We start from the raw sequence: 23,226 nt of genomic DNA on the forward strand, positions 1-23,226 counted from the left end.
AGTGTCTTTTTATTATGGTTCCCTTTCTCCATTTCTATCTCCAAGGCTAAAATGCAGATATGGGTTTTTTAATATTGGACAGCGTTCCCTCTTAAATTCTTCACAAAGCATCCTTCAAGACCATACACAACTTTTCTAGGACTCCAAACACTATGGGGAAGCAAACATCATGAACAAGGTGTAATACCATCAATCTCTCCTGATGAAAAAACGAGGAACGACAGCTCCTGCTAATCTCTCAATTAGAAATCATTTATCAACATTTACATCCCTATTTAACTTTAAAAAAATGTACACAAAGGAATAATATAACAAAGAAACAAGACAAACTAAAATATAAAAAAGGAAAACAAAGCTATTAGTGATATTTTTACAACAAAATCTTCCTACATATCTTACAAAGTGGATCTTGGAACATGACTTGACTTCCAGCTCCGCCATCTCTGCTTCAGAAATAATAAAAGATTATTTAAAGATAGGACAGAAATCTCAGAATTCACAAGTCTGGTAGCATAATAGTCCAAAGAGTGATAAGGATGCAAAGAACGCTCACCCCTTAAAACTGTGTAATTATCTGTCCTGTAATGTTTGGTTGCTCAGTCCACCTTCTGGATTTCCTTAATGTTGTGACTTATTTTTGCCATCACAAGAGTCATTTTTCTCCTTCTAATTGACAATTCCTTGGTAATCTCATTTTCTGTTTATTATGTTCTCACTTCTGAAGGAGTGTTTTGCCCATGATGTGTAAAATATTATCTATTGGAGAGCAGCTTGTCTTGATTGATGAAACATGTTTTCTAAAACATTGAATTATTTGATGTTTCCACTCTTGATGGAAGTCCGTACCAAGTGCTCAGACTCCTGTTTGTGATTAATCTTAATCTTCTCGCTTTCTGCTTCTTTCTGTGCTTTCTTCCTCTCAAATTCAAGCTGCTTGCAGTTTTCCTCATGTGCCCGTGTAAACATTCTCACAAAGTTGAGAAGAGTAGAAACAACTGCAAAAATCAAGTGGAGAGAAAATGAAACACTTTAAACAAAACAGCGTATAATCAAGCAGTCCCAATGGTAAACAGCATCATCTGAAGCTCTGTTTGGATGTCAAAATTCGTAATGAAAAGATAAATATGAGATAAAATATGAATTTCTAGTCTTGGTTGCAATGGTAAATATGAAGGAAATGAAATACAATAAAGGAAATATTTGAAAACTAATATGCATCACTGAGAGGATGGGCTTTGTTCTTATGCAGCATGACAAGGTAATGGTTTATGCATCATTTGGTTGAAGCCATATGAAGGACATATCTCACACATAATCTAGAACTTGTCATTATCATCTCCACACTGAAGATACAGAGCTTCCAGGTATTTACCTTTACTGAGGGCCATGTGAGGTATTTATTGGCCATAAGAGCTGTAAGTGCCTATTTACCCAAAAGGAACTCAATGCAGACATTAATAGAGAATTGATAGCAAGTTTAAATAGTAAAAGTTTTGCATGGGAAAAGTTTGTTATTAAATTAGAAGTCAAAAGGCCAATCTTTTTTTCTTTTTTCTTTTTTTGTTAGGACTATGGTAAATGAATATATAAACACTACTCGTTATATCTTGGAAACCATCTGAAAGTGGTTGACGGCTAGCATTTTAAAAGGAAAGAACTACTTATTGTAAGGACTTCTACTATTTAAAAGGAAAGGATAAATCTCTGGTTTCAATTTATGGAAAGGCTTTTTCCTAGATTTCTCCTTTAAGAAATCTTGGCTCCAAGTGTGATTGGAGTAACTTGGTTGTAGTCTACTTGGATAGTAGCAATATTAGCTTTTCAGCTTTCATCAATTGGCATCACAGCCTCTATTTTAGATTTGTGGTTATTTTGAATCAATGGTTGGGTCTGGGAGATCATTTTAATACGGCATCTTCACAACCAGCAGGAAACAGTCCAACTAGAGAAGAGTTTGCAAACTTGCAGCAGCTTGATCAACTATGTGCCAGGTTAGAGCAAGCTGGTATTTTTGGTGCTTCAAATTCCACCATTGGAGGCCAAACAAGGCAGAATATTTGAACTTACCTATGGAGGAATTTGAGAAATCAGCCTGCTATTGAGGAATTCTAGCAAATTGTAGGGGACTTTTTGGATGAAGTTTTACCTATGGAGAGAGGCAACCAACATTTCATCGTACTACAGATTCTGATCAAAATCTAAAATATTAAGGTAGGCATTTCACACTTTATTGGAGAGGAGCAAGTAGAGGAGGTCTTAGATTGGCTGAGTGAAGTTGAAAGAGTTTTTGAGTTTCTAAATCTTCCATAAAACAAACAGGTGAAGCTAGTGGCTATAAAATTGAAGGGGTATGCTTCCTCTTGGTAGCAGCAAGTGTAGACAACAAGAGTCTAATATGGAAAGGAGAAAATCCAGAGTTGGACTAAAATGCAGCAGCAAATCCAAAGTTAATTCCTTTCATTGAACTATAAAGGAATTTTGTTTCAGCAATACCAAGCACTTCAGCAAGGCCAACGTTCTATGTGAGAATACACAAATGAGTTTTGCAAAATGCGGATTAGAGTACAACTAACTGAAATGGAAGTGCAGGTCATTCATCCTTATTTGATGGGATTGAGGCCAAACATTAGAAATTTGGTGGAGCTACAGCTTTGTTGGACACTAGCCAGGGTCGTTTAGTTGGCAATGAATGTTGAAAGTTAACAAAGATGGTCCAACAACCACACAATTAAAAGTGTAAGGGGGCCTAATCAATTAGAGGATAATAGGTAGCAAGGAGATGTCAAGTTAAAATTAGTGGTAGATGCACTTAGTCGAAGAAGTTTGTTGTTGACTAGTATGACTGTTACTGTTGAAGGCTTCGATTCCTTCAAAGATCTTTATCCTGATGACCCCTTCTTTGGTTCGATTTGGAATGCTAGGAAAGTATTTGTTGCATGATGGCTTCCTATTCAAAGGAAATTAACTTTGTGTTCTAGATTGCTCTTTGAAGGAAAAGATCATCCAAGACGTGCATGGTGGAGGCTTAGGCGGACATTTGTGCCAAGGCAAGGTAAGACATATGCCATGATTGAATAGAATTTCTTTAGGCCAAAAATGAGGAGAGATGTGTACAAATTTGTTAAAAGGTTTCAAACATGCTAAGAATAAAAAAAAGTTTAGAATGTAGGTTTGTATACTCCAGTGCCAATTTCTCTAGCTCCTTGGGAAGATTTAAGCATGGACTTTGTGGTGGGGCTACCAAGAAGTCAAGGGGTCATGGATTCCATCTATGGTGGTAGATAGATTTTCAAAAATAGCTCATTACATTTGTTGCAAGACTATGGATGCATCAAATATGGCAAATCTCTACTTTCGAGAGATTGTGTGATTGCATGGAGTTCCAAAATCAATCATATTAGATAAAGACTACAAGTTTCTTTCATTTTTAGAGAACTTTATGGAAGAAGCTTGGAATTAGGCTGTAATACAATACTTCCTCTCATTCTCAAACGGATGGGCAAACAAAGATTATCAATAGAAGTTTGAGAGATTTATTGAGGTGATTGGTTGGAGAAATTCCTAAGCAATGGGAAGTTGTGGTTGCACAAGCAGAATTTGCCTATTAACTATTCTAGGAATCGAATTGCAGGCAAAAGTCCTTTGGAAGTCATTTATGGGAGGCATTCAATGCATCTCTACGATTTAGCTCCTTTAGCAGAAATGGGAAGAACGAGTTTAAAGGGTGAAAACATAGCTGACTTAATGAAAAAACTACATGAAGAAATCAGATTGAAGATTAAAGAGTTGAATGCAAAGAATAAGAAATATGCAAATTAGAAGAGGTGCAACCAAAGCTTCCAAGAAGGCAACATGGTGATGGTGTACCTACATAAGGAAAGATTTCCAATTGGCTCTTATTCTAAGATAAGAAAAAGAAAGATAGAACTCTATAGAATCATCAAGCAGATTGGGGAGAATGCTTTTGTGGTTGATTTGCTAAAACATATGGGAATAGATTCAACATTCAATATTTCAGATTTATATTCGTACACTAGTAAGAAAGTAAAAGAGGTCTCTAGCAGCACCAAACTCAAGGATGAGTTTCTTCTAAGGAGAGAATGATGCAATCATTAATAGAGAATTGATAGCAAGTTTGTCAAAGGTTTGCATGGAAAAAGTTTGTTATTAAATTAGAAGTCAAAAGGTCCGTCCTTTTTTATTTTTATTTTACTAGAACTATAGTAAATGAACATACAAATGCTACTAATTGTATCTTGGAAACCACAAAAAGGTAATTGAGGACTAGCATTATAAAAGGGAGGAACCTACTTATTATAAGAACTTTTATTATTTTTTCAAAAAGAAATGTACTAAATGATTGTCCAAAATTTTTTTGTTTCAGTTCATGCAAAGGGTCTAGATTTCTCCTCTAAGAAATCTTTGCTCTGACAATTTTTGGAGTAATTTGGTTGTGGTCTACTTGGATAGTAACTATATTAGTTTTTCAGTTTTCATTAGAACTAAACCTTAAACAAATTTATGGGAATGAATCTCCATGGTCTATTCAAGAAAAAAGAAGAAAAGGAACAAAAGACAAAAAAATCGAGAATTTTAGTTGCTTTAGACTTATAATTAATAAAAAAAATTGGTATTTCAGTCTCATTTAGAGCTTGGGAAGTTTTTTTTTTTTTTTTTTCATTGGAAACTTCTCCTTAAAAAGAATTTCCCATATTTCTAACTTTCTATTCACCAAAAAAAAACATTTTCTAAAATTTCTATTTGAGTCTTATTTTTATTTTTTATAATTTAGAAAGATTCTTTATTAGAAGTTTTGATGACCAAAAAAAAACGAAGTTAATATAAAGTTTGAAGTTTCTAATTCTAAAAAGAAAGTATCTATTTTCTTTCTAATTTCAGTATTTGGAAGTTTTAGGAAAGAAATAAGAGTCCTAATAAGTTACAATATAGGTTAGCTTTCTTCTTCAATGGCCCTATGTATTGGCTTCTCTTGATCTACAACCACTTTTGATCTTCGATCAGCCTGATCTATGACCACCCTCTTGTAAATAAAAAAAGGTATCTAGCAACACAAGCTGTCAAACCAATCTAGAAGAGCATGGGAACTTGGCAACATATAATTGCAGCATGCCACTCCATGGATAAATCATAGAAAGCGGGGAAATGCCCATGGTCTTCAATGAAATAAAAATCATAAAAATTTCTAGGAAATTTGAGAATTAATAAGTAATAAAACAATTAAGGAGAAGAAAAACATAATTAGTTCTTTCAATTCTTTTCTTTTCTCCTGTCCTTTATTGTTATAGTTATTTTTTATTTTTTTCTGCGTAGTTATGACGAGGGTATTTCAAAATAAAAACCAACTGACCCAAAATACCTTGCTCAAATGGGCAACGAGCTGGATCTTCTCCAAAATAAAGAGCCAATGCATCTGCATTTCTACCCTGAACAAATCCAAATTCAGAAATATTTAAGGCAATAAGCATCCTCATCATGAAAGCATGTCGCAGATGACAGATGTCTGAAAGTAACTCAATAAAACAAAGTACTTACCACCCCAGAATAAAGTGAAGCTAAAGACCTCACTTCAGCCTCAGCAAAAACAAGAAACTCCTTTAAAGTCTGAAAATTTTCAAAAAAGAAAAAGATAACATTGGAAGGGGAAAAACATGGACAGGTAGACAGCAAAACAACTAATGATCCAAATACAAAAACAGATTCTAAGGCATATATTAGATGTTAACAATTGGTGAATGAATTGTCTATATCCACCAGCCATAATCATTCTCATATAGCGTTGAATTAAGAGGACTACTGAGCCCTATAAGGAGCACTGGGCTGTCAAAAGATACAGTTGAACTATGGAATTATGTCAATTCTACTAGTGGAGTCTTCAAGTCAGTACCCTTCAAACTCATGGCTAAAGGTTGTTGCAAATGGTTAAAGAGCACTTTACGAACACTGTAAACTTGAACTTCTAATTTCTCTTTAAAATTATAAGTGAAAATATTTTTGGTAATAGCAAGGTTTAATTTCAATGACTTGAGTTTTTATTTCTAGACATATTTGTCCCATAAGTAATCTGTTGTTGTCAACACCTGCTAGAGGTGGTAAATACCACCCTCCATTTGGAATAAAGAAGTCCAATTCTAATTCCAAGTGTAGACATCCAACTAGTAGAAATGAGATATTTTCTAATTTTCATTACAGCCATTAAATCTACTGATCCTGAAAACCAGTTTCCATTAGGATGAGGAATGGTATGTATTAGAAATTATTTTCACCAGCCCAATTATAACCTTGTGCCAATGCCGCATTAATCCTACAGAAGCATTTTAAGGGAAACATTGGATGGCTGCACCACTTAAAAGCGCCATTGACTTCCCCTCTCATAAATGTTGTCCAACTTCTTAATTCTTGATTGGCATGTTGCTGGTACTATGCTCACTTCATGTCGAGAATGAAGCATGAAAAGACATGCTCATGTCTCTGTGCAACAACTGCATGCAGAAATGCTTAAGTCATTTCCCAGCCCTCCCATTCCTCCCCAGCAGCAGCAGCACACCCCTGCACAGCCACAAAAACCCACAACCCCAAGGAAAAAAGCCACCATGAAAGTTACACAAAGTGGTCTTTATTTTGCATGCTTCATTGTCAACAGAGAACTGTTCCTTAAAAATACCAGCTTCATAGGTTCACTAAGTTTGTTCAAATGCAATTCATTATAAACTCAAAGCTTACTGAAAGCCCTAAAACAATAATATCTATCAGCTGCAGCAATCCAAGCAGCATGAAAATGCACAAACTTCATCCACATAGATGAATACTTAAGAAGTTCATTTATATAAAGTACCTTGCAAAAGTTTTCAGACACAGGACCATCATTTTCTGATGCAGTCAGTTCTTGGACAACTTTCTCAAGCCCTTTACTAATAGCTTGCATTTCCTCTGCCAGATATTTCAATTGTATCTGCACATTAATAAAACATCTAGAGACATGTCAATTGCATTTTCTATAAATCAAATTAACTGTTTCCACAAACCAATAAATAAAAAAAATAAGGAAGAAGAAGAATACCTTTGTTGAGGCCTCCAAATGCAAAAGGTCTTTCGGAAAATCTAGAAGTTCTGGTAGCTTTTCAGCAAGCACCTACAGCATATTGAGCAGAAAAATCATGACCAAGAAGTAGTTGCAATATTTTCTTAAACAGAGATATCAAGGAAGCTTCTCTTTTTCTTTATCACAAACTATTAGGGAAGTTTCAACCTCTACAGTGTAAAATACTATAATGAGAATGTTTTGAGACTAAATATAAGATAAATATTTTTGATTCCACAATTTTTTTTCCTTTGAATCTTCTCTTGAGAGCTCAAGAATCAAACAATAAAGGCAAATGGATTTCTGCAAGTGCACACCACATCTCTCAACAATAATGGAGTCAATGGAAAACATATCCACAGTCGGCAAGAGCCTAATATAATACTCACCAAATTAATTTATGAAGAGATGGTAGATATGCTTAGGAGGATGATTACTAGGCCTGTGGAATGTGGCCTAGTTGAAGGGTGCCAGATTTTGAGATATAGGGCTAGTGTTTCTCATGTACAGTTTGTTGATGCACTATTTTGTTTTCCTCAGCCAAAGACAAATGCATTCACAACCTTTAAGCGCATTCTTGAACTTTTTGATTGGTATGGGATTCAGTTATTGTTCTTGCTTGGGTTTCTCAGAATAAGAGGGAAGCATGGGGTAACAAGATCATGGGTCTCACAAGAGGGATGGGCTACTCATTCTACTAAATGCCTCTTTACCAACCAGATAGCAGATATATTAGCTAAGCAAGGAGCTCTCGGTTAAAGTTTGTCAGTTTGACCTTCCTACCTCAGAGTGATGGTAGTGTGTAGTATTAGGATTTTTGAAGCTCTTTCTTGCTTTATTACCAGTTCCCTACCAAATTAGTCCCTTTCCTTTGTAGCTGTGTTGTTTGCTACTTAATTCTTTCTACTTCCATATACCTGTCTGTCTTTTTCTTCTTGGTGACAGCTTGTTCTCTATCCATAATCTGCTTAAGAAGTAGACACCCAGGGTTTTTTCATTAGTTCCCCATTTCGAACACATCCACATATTTATTTGTGAGTTTTAATATTCAATCCATCTGTTTTGTTCTTTACTTTTTATTTAATACAGTTTTTGTGCCTATGCCTGATTCCTTCTTTGTGGACTTCAAAAGTGCTCTAAGCCATAAATCAACTGACTAATATATGTTCAACAGGGCATTTTTACAGACTATAAGCAGCCATTTGCAGTGACATCTTGGGGCTTTGGTATGGTATTTTATCTCCCAATAGAATTCATAAAGAATTGGCTATGCAATTCACTAAAATGTCACTCTTCTAAGAGTGGTAAAAATGCAGAAACAATGAATAGATTTTTCATCTGGACTCAATTCTCCTTTAAAACACATTGGAGGGAAGATTTGTGGTTGTCATATTAGCTCCTTTATTTCAGGGATGTGATTATTATCATTGTTGTAAGCTAGGAGCAAATTCTAGGGATTTGTTTTAGAACCAATTGGCTGTGTTAATAGTTGAGAACCAACTTAGGTTGGTTTGATTGACAAAATTGATAGGAAATATAAAGCATCAACCCAAGTGAAAAATAATGTACCTTACAAAGATAATTCATGAGAGTCATCTTGTTGTTCCGGGCTCGTGTATCAGTGAGTTTAAGGAGACTATCCAATCGAAATCCAATAGCAGAACCTAAAGGAACAGGTATGACCATTTTTCAGTACAAATTATTGGTCTTTCTCAATAGTCATATGGCATAGGTAAAGGCAATTGTTAGAGAGGTGCCAACACATAAACATTAAATAAAAATAACCAGAAAAGTATTTTTCTATAGGACAATATTTTCTAGATTTAAGTGCCTTGCTGGGTTGAGGATCAAGAATAGAGTAGTATTTCTTTACACACTGCCAACAGAGGCGGCAGGCTCAAGTTGACTCGACCAAATTACCAACCACAAAAGGTGATATAAGCCCTCATTCAAGTTTTAGCAGGCAATCAAACAGTACCATGAAAGACAGATAAAACAAGGAATATAAGAAAAAATGTTTCACCTATTGACCAAATATCTTGATGACAATATCTGTGATCCAATGGCACAAGAAAAAATTGTTAATGGAAACATGACTACTAAACCCAAGAAAAATTCGACAATTATGTATATATATATATATATGTAGCAAGAGCATCAACTCTTTCAACAAGACTAGATTCAGCCTCAATATCAAAACCAACACAAGGTAGCCCAGAAAAACCAGCAGACCCTCCTCTCTGTGACCTTCAAAACAACCACTGATGCACGTCTGACCTGAATAGCCAAGAGAACGACCAAAGTTGACTTACATCACTCCTGCAGGGGTGGCGTCCTTGGTATAAAAGGATTTCTCCCTCCTAATTTTCCAAGCAAACCAATTATCATCCTCATAATGCAATCCCACTGTTTGTTCAGTTTCTTCGAATTTGTATTTTTATTTTATTTATTTGTTCATTTATTTGGATAGTGTGGAAACCTACTAACCCCACTTTATAGGACCCAGGGAAAACTGCAGGTATACAATCCCTCCACCAATAAAGTGTATTAGACCAGTCTGAGACTCGAAGTGGGGCCTCCCGTTCTTCAGAGGTTGCACCAACCAATTGAGCTGCCACCGTGTTCTGGTTAATTCAATCACCAACTTTCAAATTCCAACTAACTTCTTTTTTTTTTTTCACTCAATGAGAAATATATCCATAATTTTGCCTTTTGTGAAAGCTGTTATTGTAGTTTATGAACTTCTAATTCCCCGATAAACTATGTCCATTGTTTTTAAGAATATTTCCCAAAGTCAACAGATCATGAGAGATTGCAGACTTGAAACAACAAAATGCTATCTCTTATCAAATATTTATTCTCTACTATTCTACCCATGGCTTACTAAAGCTTGTTACTTTCCAATGTAATCTAATCGTACATCGTAAGCACACACTAGAATAGTTTCTAATAGCCAAGATCCCAATTTTCTTGGCAGCAAACTCATATACCAAAAATATAAATATTTTTATTTATTAAAGGCATAAATTCACTTTTTAATGTACATTTTTATGTAAATAAATATAGACTCTCCTGTAAGTATGCAAATAAGCAACAGAGATTGGTATCATGTCAAGAAGTTTTGGAGACACCGGTCATTGATAAGAAGAACTGGGACAATATTACAACAAGCATCTTTATGTTATTCAACAATTCACATGTGGTTGAATGGAACACAATTACAACCAAAAACATAATAATTGGGGAAAAAAATGAAATGGATTAGTAGACAGTTATTGGTCAGCATTAATTTTCCATCTTCAGTACTCTGCATTTTCCCATTTATCTATACAGCTGTTAATATCCGAATTTGATTATACTTAGTTCACCAACCTGCTTTTTATAAGTTGGCTAACTGGTGGCAATCATTAAAAGAGCTTTTATTCTGTTCAATCCATCACTCTTATCTCAGTTCTATGCATCATTCTTAAGTATAATGGAACTTCTTTTCTGTCAATGTTACCAAACCTCTTTATCAGTTTCTTAATTTTTAATCCATTTTTTAATTATCTGATCATCTTGATTTGTATGCTATATCAGACACTAACCCTCTATAATCGTTTTTCAGGTTCTAACTGATTTTTTTGTTAATTACATAGGCTCCATTTGGATCTTAACTAATGGAATTTTGTTCTCCTCTGAAATCAAACTTTGCATATTTGAAGTTTAAAGAGAAACTGGAAATAATAAATTGTTCTAAACAAATTTCTTTAATGTTCCACTGGGCAATCCTAATTCAATAAATTCTACTTTCAGCCTCAAGGGAAGTAAATGACACAAAACTAGAACAATTAGCAAGGGCTTTACCATAAAACTCAATTGTTTTAATAGTTCATGATTGAAAAAATATAAATCCAAGACATACTACAAGCTAAAAAGCGCAAATCTATGCGGTTATGCCAAAGTGGTAATGAAAGAGGATTTGGATCAGATATGTATTTTTTTTATCGAAAACAACAAATGTATTAAATTAAGTAAAGATATTAATAAATAAATAAAAAAAGATGAGGAATCCTCCCAAAAATAACGATCTAATAAGAGAGTACGTTGAAGCCTTCTAATAGATGAGAAAGATGTTGGACCCTAGCTAACAGATGTTTCTTTTGTCTAGCTGAAGAGGAGTCTACTAATCACATCTTAATCCATTGCACGAAGACTAGGGTGTTGTGGGAGTTATCATTTGCTCTCTTTGGGGTGACTTGGGTTCTCCCTTGCTCGGTAAGGGAGACTCTCCTTGGTCGGTATGGGTCATTTGTTGGCAAGAAACGCAAAAAAGCTTGGAAGCTGGCTCCTTTATGGGCGGTGTGGAAGGAAAGAAATAGGATAGCATTCGACGATGAAGAGTTTTCAGTTCATAGGTTGAAGAATTCTTTTGTGTGTAGTTTTTGGTCTTGGACAAAGTTGTATATAGATGTTGGACCCATACCTTTAATCAACTTTTTTGATTGGTTGGGTTCTAGGTGAGGGTGGGTGAGGTTTTTTACATCCCCTCTTTTTTGTTCGTCTTTGCCTCATGGCGCCTACTATATACTTCCTATATGCCTTGGGTTGTCCTCTGGGCTTCCTTTTTCTAATTTATATATTTTCTTCTGTTTTTACCTATAAAAAAAAAAGGTATGTTGAAGCCTTCGAAGTACTAAACCTATACAAAAATAAAGTACCAAATGGATTAGATATCTTGAACAACCGATTTTTTTTAAAAGCTTAATCTTGTAGTATTTGGACCTGCATTGTATATCATGCACTCTAACACCCTCCCTCACATATAGCCTCCATTTTTGGGTTTACATGTGGGTTTAATAAATTAGGTAAATAAACAACTAATCCACTATCATACTATAGTTATATCATGTAAAAGTGCATGAAAATTTTAAAATGCCATCAAAACGACACTAAGCATGTGCTTTCTCTGTATCCAGGTTGTGCCCTTGGGAAGTAAAATTAACCACAACAAGACTCTTTCACCACAGTAAGGTAGGGATGCCCACAAAAGAAAATCAAGTATAAAAGCATGCAGCATGAATAAAGCCTTGTTCAGGTGCTAAAATTTTTTTTAAGCATATAGTGTCTTGGCCCAAATCATCAGTTGTAGTGCAGATCCATCATTGAAAGAGGAGCCAATACAATCTGGATCTTTAACTTCTTTCCCCCAATTATAACTTTTTCCTTTCTTTCGTCGTAGTCCTACATTTCATTTGCCATTATATATGCTCAACCATAGGTTCCGCCCAACCCACTGAAAATTAAAAGCACCTTTATTGCCATTTTAGACTTGTAAGAAATAGCTATTATACATTGTACCATATGAGTGCTTTGATGGATCAATTATTTTATACAGTAACACTTTATATGTTTGTCTTCATATAATTTATGATGTTAACATGAATAGGACATTAATCCGACAATTCAACTCACCTCTTGCTGTTCCATGGTTTAAAGCATTTCCCAGTGAAAGGATAGTTTGCATGATTCTTTTCAATTTGACCGAATTCCTGATCTGATAAGCACAAATGTCAAAATGGTTTAAGAGATGACATCCCCTCCCCCCCCCCCCCCCCCCCCAAAAAAAAAAAAAAAAAAAAGAAATAAACAGAATATCTAGAAGTCAATGAAAAATTTTGCTTGCCTCTTCAGATGCTGAATTTACGACATTCAAATTATTTTTGAGGTCAGAAACCTACAAAGTGCAAGACCAAGGCCAAATCAGTAACCCAAAAAAATAAAAAAATAAATCTACAAAAGGGTAGCCAAATACATTGTCCTCTGACCTGGATACGAAATTGTATCTTAAATGAGAAAACTCTTAGCTTGGACTCCACCCGTGGCACTTTCATTAATTCTAAGAAAAACTGTCATAGCAATTCAGACAATAAGTCAATCAGAACATACTGACAAAGAAAAGATTACCTGAGATAACAGTGAAGATAATCATCAAAGCCAAATATGATACTTAAACTACTGAAAAAGAATTGAAGCTCCAATTCACAGATGGGCCAGATTTACTTAACTAGCACCTTACAAATGTTAAGCAGTATATCTTCTTTCCAATTTTCAACTAATTGCCAGAAGCTTACTGGGCAAGGCAAGCCATGGGAACAAAATCAATCTTACTACTTTCAAGTCATATTTTTAGAGGGTTTTTGTTTTATAAGTCATCCTATTCATTCTATTCATCTCACTTTTAGTTACCTATAAATTATTTTTCACTACAATATCATAATAAGAAGAACAAGACAATAAGGAGAAGAAGAAGAGAGGAGGTGGAGAAGTAGTAGCAAAAATCAACTAACCTGTTCACATTTTCCCAAGTTTCCCTTGTCACCATTGTAACCCTGAATATTAAAGTATGATTATAACTCAATGAAACAGGAGAGCAATGCTATTCCTTTCTAACACAAAAGCATGATTTTTACTTCAGAAATGGAAAAAGAAAAGATAAAATAATGTTTCAAGAGCATGTTTGGTTCTCATCTCTGAAAACAGTTCCAAGTACAGCCATTTTTTAAACTGTGTTTTCAAAGAACAGTTTTGTGAAAATGCTTAAACGAAAATTTTTTTTAACTGTTCTCTCTTTTTCTGTTCTCTGAAAAAACAATTTTTTAAAAGTTTTTTTTTTCTGTTCCTCAAGAACAGAAATTTTTCCCTAAATAATACCAAACAGGCCCTTAATTGCCCACCATCGCAGGGAAGACTCGAAGTTTACTGATGGCAAAGTTTCAAAACATAGTGAGCATACCTTGAGTAGTTCAATCTCTTCTTTTGTTGGACAGAACTTTATGAGGTTATCAACTTGATCAACATCTAATGCTGAATCATCCAAGGCAAGGACTGAGCTCTGTAAAACATTTGAAGGCAAGCCAGAATGAAAGAAAGAACTAATCAGACTCTGTTTACTTACCACGTGTCTGGGACTAGAATTGCTGAACAGACACAAGCATGCACTTTAACACGGATCAAGGAATCAAACATGAAAAGTCTCTAGAATCTTGACTCTATAATGAGGAATAAAGCTCTATGTGTGTGCGTGCAAGCGTGTGCACGTGTGCGCTATTAAATAACATCTTTACATGGGTGAACTTGTTTATGAATGTGGAGGGAGAGGAGAGTGTGGAGGCTTCCCAGTGACTTGCTTGGCAATTGTAGACAGAGCATAATAATATGTTATATGGGTTGAGGTATGGGTTGTCAACTGCGGGTATGGATGTAAGCACCTAATCCTTCACATTGCCAAATTTTCCTCAAATATCTTCATAAAAACCAAACAAATTTATATATTTCAATGTGGCACTATTTACTAAGGATAATTGAAAAAAAAATTAAAAATCAAAATAATTGCATCTGGAACAAAATAGGCATATCAAATAAAAACTACACACCCATGCCCCTTTTTTTTCAAGGAGAAACAACACTGTTATAAATTATATTACAAATGAAAAGGTACAAAAGAAGGATGAGGAATCCTCCAAAAAAAAAAACGCTAAACTAAACAAAAGGTATGCAGTAACCTTCAAAACGCACCCATGCCCTTGTCAGGCTTTGTTGGATGAAGTTAAAGAACCCGAGTTCATATTATAAGATCACTGAGGGTGAGGGCAAGAATATACAGGATGGAAACTCCAAGGAAATTGTGGTCAATTCCTTTATATGCACAAATGGTGGCTTTTAACACAAATTCAAGGAAATCCCTCTTGGAGTTTAATGATGCCTGGTGGGAGTTGAGGTGTAAGTTTTGTTTTGTGATGTTCTTTCTTTTTATTATACTTCATTTTTTCCTTTGGGTGAATCTTGTAACTTCCTATGTACTCAAGTTGTACCCCCTTTAGGACCTTGCTATATATATCCTAATACTTGTAAAAAAAAAGGAAAGTGTTATGATTGCCTTGTAGTCACAGAGTAGAAAACAAAATGAAAACCATATAAAAAACTATGTTGTAATGAGATCCAAAGGTAAGAGCCAAAATATAAACTCCAAAAAAGATCCAATACTCGCAATTATAAGCTCCAATCAAATTGTGAATCATAATGGAGTTTTCATTTTGCTCATTTCTCAGTGCGAAGGTGGATAAAAATTGGAGGACCACAGGCGAGGGGATCAGCTTTTCTGTATTCTCTACCTAGTCTTTACTGCATTTTGAGGGTTAGGGATCTTGCTGTATCTCACATTTTAGATCCATCCCAGCCTTCCCCTTCCAGGAATCTTGATTTTGACATACTTCCTCATATCAGGAAACTGAAGGTTTATCCTCACTATTATCAATTTGCAGCCTGTTTACTTTTTCTCTATTGTTTCCTGATGAGAGAACATAGAATTGTATTCTCTTAGGACCATTTTCAACTCAGTCTTTCTTTTATGTTCTTTCTAAAACAATCTCCATTAGATTTTCAAAAAGCCCATTTCCTTGGGAAGTTTGATGAGATGGTTCCCTCAAGGAGTATTTTTTTTTTTTGATAGGCAAAAGCACAAAGATATATAGAAAGGGAGCTTGAAAGGCAACCCAGAGCATACAGGGAGTATACAAGAGACACCTAAAACAAGCAACAAAAACACAAGCACTCACCGGCCCTCAACAAGAACCCAACCAATCCACAAAGTTAAACAAAGATAAAGGGCCTACAACTATAGAAGAATTAGCCCAGGATAAGAGATTACAGGCAAAAGAGCTTTTCAATCTTTGAGTCGACAAAGCCTCGTTATCGAAGACTATCCTATTTCTTTCCTTCCAAACTGTCCAAAATAAACAGAGAGGAGCTGCCTGCCAAACCTTTCTATGATTCTTGTCCTTAAAAGAGACATGCCAACTTAAAAGAGTGTCTTTCACCGAAAACGGCAACACCCAATTGACCCCAAAAAGAGAAAACACAAGGTCCCACAAAATCTTCGTCTTAGAACAATGAACAAGGATATGATTTATTGATTCCTCTTCAACGCAACACAAGCAACATCTATTGGCTAGAATCCAACCCCTCCTCTTGAGCTGATCTTGAGTAAGAACCTTCTCCCAAGAAGCTTCCCAAGCAAAAAAACTCACCTTTGAAGGAACATACGGACTCCAAATAATATTGCCCGAAAACGAGACTGCACAGCTATGATCAAGAGACTTGTAAAGAGATTTTACAGTGAAAATCTCATCTTTCGTCCCTTTCCACAGCATCCTATCCTCCCCATCAGCTTCCAACCTCTTGTCATGAATGGACGATAGGAATCTCTCCACCTCCTCCACCTCCCAATCATTGAAAGGTCTAAGGAAAATAGGAGTCCACCCTCCCTCTTCCCCCATTGGGTCCCAATAGTCCGCAACCCACGCATCTTTAGAACCCGCTAATTCAAACAAGGAAGGAAAAGCCTCACAAAGGGGGGTGTTCCCGCACCAAATGTCTTTCCAAAACCTCACCCTTTTACCATCCCCCACCGAGAAAGAAACATTATTGAGCAGTAGCAACCCTTCCTTGCTGATTTCCTTCCAAAGCCCAACCCCATGGTCCTCCCTAGCCCCGCAAGTGCTCCACCCTCCTCTTTCAACCCCATACTTCGTACTAATAATAAGCTTCCAATATGAGTCTCTTTCAACCGCAAAACGCCAACTCCATTTGCACAAGAGGGCTCTATTAAGAATGGAGAGATTTCTAATCCCCAAACCACCCATCTTCTTGTGAGTACAGACAACAGCCCACTTAACAAGATGGGGCCTCTTCTCCAATGCTCCCCCTCCCCAAAGAAAGTCCCTTTGTATTTTCTCAAGTCTTAATTTAACCACTCTTGGCATGCGCAATAATGACATAAGATACGTTGGCATGTTCACCAAAGTACTCCGGATGAGAGTGATTCTTCCTCCCTTAGAAATGAATTGCCTCTTCCACAAGGCAAGTTTCTTCCTCATCCGCTCTTCCACTCCGTCCCAAACCTTCACAGACTTATGCGAAGCTCCCAAAGGGAGCCCCAAATAGGTGGAAGGGAGAGATCCCACCTTGCAGCCAAGCTCAGTTGCCAATAACTCAGCATTCTCCACATTACCCACCGGCAAAATCTCACTTTTGTTCAAGTTAATGCGCAGTCCAGAAGTGGCTTCAAACCACATTAATAGCCAACTTAGGAAGGCCAATTGCTCTTGAGAGTCATCACAGAAGACCAAAGTGTCATCGGCAAACAGCAGGTGCGTAACTTGGATCCCGACACCTTCCCTTCCCCCTATCCTGCAGCCTGAAAGAAAACCCCCTCTCACTGCTCTGTTAATGAGACTACTTAAGGCCTCCATTCCTAAGACAAAAAGGTAAGGAGAGAGGGGGTCTCCTTGCCTTAACCCCCTGGAGCTCCGGAAAAAACCAGTAGGAGAGTCATTGACCAAAACTGAAAACGAGGCGGTAGATATGCACCATCTAATCCACCCAATCCATTTCTCCCCAAAACCCATTCTTTGCATCACTGATAGCAAAAAATCCCAATTTATTCGATCATAGGCTTTCTCTAAGTCCAATTTACACAAGACCCCACTTTCCTTTCTTTTCAGCATGGAGTCTATGACCTCATTAGCAATTAACGCAGCATCAAGAATTTGCCTACCTTCAACAAAGGCATTTTGGGATGAGGACACCACTTTTCCCACTACCTTTTTCAATCTGTTGGCTAAGACCTTAGCAAGCAGCTTGTAGAGACCCCCCACCAAACTAATGGGTCTGAAATCACTCAAGTCTTCAGCCCCACACTTCTTTGGGATTAAAACTAAGAAGGTGGAATTCAGGCTTCTTACGAATTTTCCCCTCTCATAAAAATCCTTGAAGAAACCCAAGACCTCATCTTTGACAAAATCCCAACAGAATTGCCAAAAAGCAAGGGAGAACCCGTCCGGACCAGGGGCCTTGTCCCCATTTAGATCTGAGAGAGCCAAGAACACCTCATCCCCAGAAAAACTCTCCTCCAGCCTGGCTGCCTCTTCATTCCCAATGCTGTCAAACTCAATATTGTTGCAGCAAGGACGCCATCCTCCTGGATCTGATAAAAGATCCTTAAAGGCCCTCACCACTCCCCTTTGAATGTCATGATCTTCTGAAAGCCAGGTTCCATTAACTTTAATTTTTTTCAAACAGTTCCTCCTTCTGTCGAATTTGCCATCTTATGGAAAAAACCCGTGTTCTTATCACCTTCCTTCAGCCAAATTTCTCTCAATTTTTGTCTCCATGAAGTCTCCTCCATTAGAGCCCATTTCTTAAACTCCTCCCTAGCCACCTTTCTCGCCTCTAGCTCCTGCTTATTCAAATCTCTAAGTTGCTCCTGATTATCCCAGTAGGATACTTTATCCAGAGCCAACCCTTTATTCACCCCCACTTTACCAAAGACTTCCGAGTTCCATTCCTTCAGTTTAATTTTCAGGGCCTTCAATTTTTCTGTCAAGATGAAACTATAGGACCCACTATAATTAAATCCTTGCCACCAGCCCTTTAACAGCTCCTTGAACCCCTCCTCCTTCAACCACATATTCTCAAATCGAAATGAATTGGACCTCTCCTCGTCCCACCCCCATCTAACAGAATTGGGAAGTGATCAGAAACCGGTCTTGGGAGGGAACACTGAATCGCCCCACTGAAATGATTCTCCCAATCCTCCGAAATCAGAAAACGGTCCAGTCTGGACCTTGAAAGACCATTCAGCCCTCCACTCCACGTGAACAACCCCCCATGGAGAGGCAAATCTTTTAAAGCCAACTCCTCAATCACCTCCGAAAATCTTCTCATAGAACCAGTCAGTCTTCCTTCTCTACTGCGCTCGCTAGGAAATCTGACCACGTTAAAGTCCCCGCCAATGCACCAAGGATCAGACCACAGCCCTCGAATAGCTCCTAGCTCTTCCCAAAACATCTCTCTGAGTCGTTTCGTAGTAGGACCATATACTCCCGTGAAGGGCCACAAGAAGCCATCTTCACAATTTTTAAAACGACAGGAGACCGAGAAGAGACCCACCTCCATGCCCATTAACTCCAGAACCCTTTTATCCCAAAACACTACAACCCCACCGGCTGCCCCCCTTGCACGCATAGCACCCCAACCTAAGAATCTTCCCAGTCCAAGACTGTGAACAATCCCTCTGGATATTTCTTGAATTTTGGTCTCCTGAAGACACACCAAATCCGCTTTTTGCGACCTGATCAAAGCCTTAATAACTTTCCTTTTATCCCTATCATTGGCCCCTCTTATGTTCCAAGATATGATCTTTATCTTCATCTAAGGTTCGAGATTTTGTCCCCTCCATCTCTAACCAGAGATTTCTCCTTCCTCGCCCCTTTGTAATTGATGGACCACTCTAATTTCTTCAATTCACGATCAAACTTAGTGGACCCTGAAATATCTTTCTTAACATTCTGCTCCCTTCTTCTCTTGTTTCTTAGAAGCAAGTTCAGAATTTCTTCTTCAAATCCTTCCGTCGAAAAACCCAAGAACTTGCTAAATCTCGCCAAGCAACTATCATCCCATCGACATCCTCTTCCTTCCAAGTCTTGTAATAATATCTCAAACTCATCCCCCCTTCCTACACCACTCGAGGATCTCTCCCCCTCTGAACCCATCTCCCCATTGTTGCCATCTGCCAGAATAATGCTAAGAGGGAGCTGCTCCTCTCCCTCAATCTCAGAAATCAAGCCAGACGAAACCCCTTCCTTCGTCCCCGCCCGATCGATCCCAGGAAAAAGAGAAGAAGGAGAAGTTTCCCGACCCCCCACAGAAGGCGAAAGAAGACCGACATACCTGGAGGCTTCATCACGCAGCGCATCATCAGTCAACGACCCATTTTTCGGCTCCGCAGAGGCTTCTGACGGCGACGCAGCTCTCAAAATGTCGACGATAGGGTCCTCCACTATAAAAGCTTGCCTCTCTGAGCTAGACGTCTTAGCCGTAGGACGTGAGGCCGAAGGCGCTTCCCCACGGACAAGGAGATCAACATCTCCTGAGCCTTTCTCCACTTCTGGCGACTGTGCCCTAGCTCGAGGGCTCGAGATGCCTTCCCCATTTAAATCTCCTCCTTCCGCAGCAGCAGGCCCTACAGGCCCAAAACCCTCTCCCTTCTCCCCGAAAGAGACATTGGGCCTTAAGTCACAGCCCAATACCTCCTGGGTTTCTTTAAAAGGCCCCAGCCTTGACCCACTTAAATGAAACAGGCCCAGAGACACCCCATGAACTGGCCCTTTTGGCCCGATACTTGGCCCAAAAGCTGGGCTTTCCAACTTATTCAAAAAAATCCCATCACCCTCTCTAACCCGTCCATCAGCTGACCCTACTTTACCCTCCACTGCATCCCCTGCCTCATAGATCACAGCGGGACAGAGGGTAGAACCGCCTCCACAGGCTGACACGGCACTCTCTCCCTGCTGCAGCCTCAACTGCTCCACCTTCTCCCTTTGACTTCCACTGCTAAGCACACGATCTATTCCACCAGCCTCTTCTCCTTCCCTTGAGCTACCTTCCCCGCTGAAACATCCCGCCGGCACCACCTGCGTGAACCAAGGGGAAGACTCCCACCAAAGTTGAAGGGAATAACAACCCGACCCTACAACAATATGGGCAGTGCTGGGCAACTCCCTGTCCACGCACCTCACCAGTAACCGAGCCCATTGCATCTCATGCAAAGATGAATTATCCGCAGCTAAGAATCCTCCACATTCATCTCCGATTCTTTTAAACACCTCCGAACTTCTTAAATGAAGGGGGAGTCCAATCACCCTTACCCATACTTCTTTTGCCATGGGCTCCTTGCGAAGACACCCCACCTCAGGGTTCCATCTCTCCAAGACTATAACATTCTCCTTGAAGTTTCTCAAACCTCTGGCTAAAACACGCACAGCCTCGTCTGGCAACTCGAAATCAAATAGCAATAATCCTCTGCCTAGCGTGGCCACCCTCAGATTCCCCTTCAAAGCCCAATGCTTCAGTGCCCAACTTCTAACGTACTCCACCTCAGGGCAAGGAGCTGAGTTAGGTCCCCACCAGCCTACCAGACACTGACTCATTTGTTCTATTCTTCCACGCACTTCTCCTTCCCCCACCTCTATCCAAACTGACTGGCCTACCCTTCCCGGGCTTTTCCTAACAGCATCAGCATATGTTTTCAGCTCCACCCCTTTCTCCCTCCATTGGACCTTCGAACCCCCTTTCATCCTCAACAAGTCCTCTGATCCTTTAGAACCCTGCAAGCCACCTAAGGGGGTCACGCCAAGATCTCTCAACCTCTCAGCCAAAGAATTCCAACCAAAAGACTGACCCTTTCCCTCTGGGACAATAATGCTATACTTTTTTGAATCAATGTCGCGAACTGAGCAGAAGATGAACCTACCTGCCCCATTCGAACGGCGCTCCATTCTATACTTTCTATTCCCCTCCTCCCAGCCAATAGCCCAAACACTATTGTTAACCTCTCTACAACAAACTTCCACTCCATCTAGAAAACATCTTAAGCTAGCCTCCCCGAATCTAATCCATGAGGAGACCCCTTTGCTTCTCTCCCAAATGCAACCTCTCAGCTTGCCTCCCAACTCTTCGATCAAGATTTCGAAAGATTTGGCCTCCACCACGAAGCAACATCTTCCCCCCCTTGATCCACCAGCTTCACCCCTAGCTCTCATTTTCCTCTAAGCTTGATCAGCATTTGTCAAGCTTCTCAGTCAAACTTAAAATCAAATTCATCTCCATTAAGAGATCTAGAGGAGATTGAGAGCCCCATATTTGGAATCAACACACAAAGAACTGTGGTACAATTGACAATGAAGTTTCGTTTCCTATCCTCTCTCCAAACTAAGGTATCTTCGTATCTTCTCCTACTTCCTGCACTTTCAAAATCTGTTTGTTGCCCATTTTTTACCATGGTTCCCTCAAGGAGTATTCAAGAAAAGAAAAGGAAAAAACAAAGTTTTAGAATTTTTTAGAATATGGGAAGTTTTGGAATTCTACTTAAAAGAAGTTATAGACTTTCTATTTTCTAAAATAATCTTTTTATTCTAAAGTATGCATTTTAAGTCTGTAGAATTTAAAAGTCTTATTTATTAGAAACTTGATTACAAAGTAAGTTTCTAATTCCACAAAAAGAGTTTATGATTTCTTTTGATTTTTTTTTAGAAGATTCAATAGTTTTATAAAAAGAAGTAATAATTAGGCACTACATGGGTTAGGTTTACTTTTTCATAGTTTTATTCAAATTCTAGAATTGTCTAAAGTCTATAAATAAGGCTAATTGATATAAGACAGGATTAATGGTTGATAATCAAAAACGATTTTTCATTTTTCTTTTTTTTGCATATGTTGCAATTTTAAATGATGAGATTCTATTAATTTTCTTCTAGGTGAGACTCCTAGAATGCTTTAGTAAGACTCTAAGGTTTCTATCTCTTCTTTTTATCTTTTTTTCCCTATACATATATATATATATATATATATATATATATATATATATATATAAAGATTGAAGCCTTAGTTTGTCTATTTAATTGTAGACAACCATTCTAGGGTTGCCCTACATCAAAAGTTCCTCATAAATTCAGAACCTTCATATGATTAGTGACTAATGAAAGGATTAATATCAATGACCTCTTACAATAAATGATCTCATACAAATTAGGAAACCATTCAAAGCTCTTAACCCTAGGCAATGCATTCTCAGCTTAGACAATGTGAACTGATGGACAACCTTTATGAATAGTTTGTTTCAAGAGGTAGACTTATCTTAGCTTCATCCAAAGCTTTGGGAAGAGACCCCAAAGGTACCATTCCAAAAACTTCTAGAAGAGATTTTATTGATTTCTTTGATAGTATTCAAAGGAGATTTTATTCCTATCTAATTCCAATCTCTCCTCCTTTTCTAGGGAATACGGTCCTTAGTCCGTCCTAAGTAGAATGAGCTTGTATAGATGTGTTCAGGACATTTAGATGTTCCCTCTCTCTATCTCTACGAGTTTGTGTAAGAGTTATTAGGGCCTTTAGATCTTCCTCTCTGTTTTCTTTGGCTCTGCCAAATAAGAAGGACCCCTTGGATCCCTCATCATTGGCTGTAATCCTTTTATTCTCTGAAAGTATATTCATCTCCAATAAAAGAAATCTTAGAATCTATTGCAATT

The 23,226-nt window shown here is 38.0% G+C and overlaps 1 protein-coding gene across 3 annotated transcripts in view; it reads right to left on the reverse strand.

The window, feature by feature from the left end:
• Nucleotides 1–203: 203 nt before the first annotated feature.
• LOC100249142 (formin-like protein 18) overlaps nt 204–23,226 on the reverse strand; it is a 40,981-nt gene continuing 17,958 nt past the window's right edge. Inside the window, exons 7-18 of one of the 3 annotated variants that reach the window (XM_059736279.1) lie at nt 13,875–13,973; nt 13,429–13,470; nt 12,907–12,987; nt 12,765–12,815; nt 12,554–12,635; nt 8,669–8,763; nt 7,079–7,150; nt 6,854–6,970; nt 5,554–5,622; nt 5,378–5,444; nt 554–995; nt 204–443 (exon numbers count right to left, since the gene is read on the reverse strand). In XM_059736279.1, the coding sequence (XP_059592262.1) occupies nt 811–995; nt 5,378–5,444; nt 5,554–5,622; nt 6,854–6,970; nt 7,079–7,150; nt 8,669–8,763; nt 12,554–12,635; nt 12,765–12,815; nt 12,907–12,987; nt 13,429–13,470; nt 13,875–13,973 (960 nt within the window). In that variant the 3' untranslated portion in view covers nt 204–443; nt 554–810. Of the gene's footprint in view, nt 444–553; nt 996–5,377; nt 5,445–5,553; nt 5,623–6,299; nt 6,568–6,853; nt 6,990–7,078; nt 7,151–8,668; nt 8,764–12,553; nt 12,636–12,764; nt 12,816–12,906; nt 12,988–13,428; nt 13,471–13,874; nt 13,974–23,226 lie in introns of those variants that run through there. The other 2 variants (XM_059736280.1, XM_059736281.1) reach the window with 2 other exon arrangements.

Source organism: Vitis vinifera, chromosome 4, assembly GCF_030704535.1.
Source record: "Vitis vinifera cultivar Pinot Noir 40024 chromosome 4, ASM3070453v1".
Lineage (NCBI taxonomy): Eukaryota > Viridiplantae > Streptophyta > Magnoliopsida > Vitales > Vitaceae > Vitis > Vitis vinifera.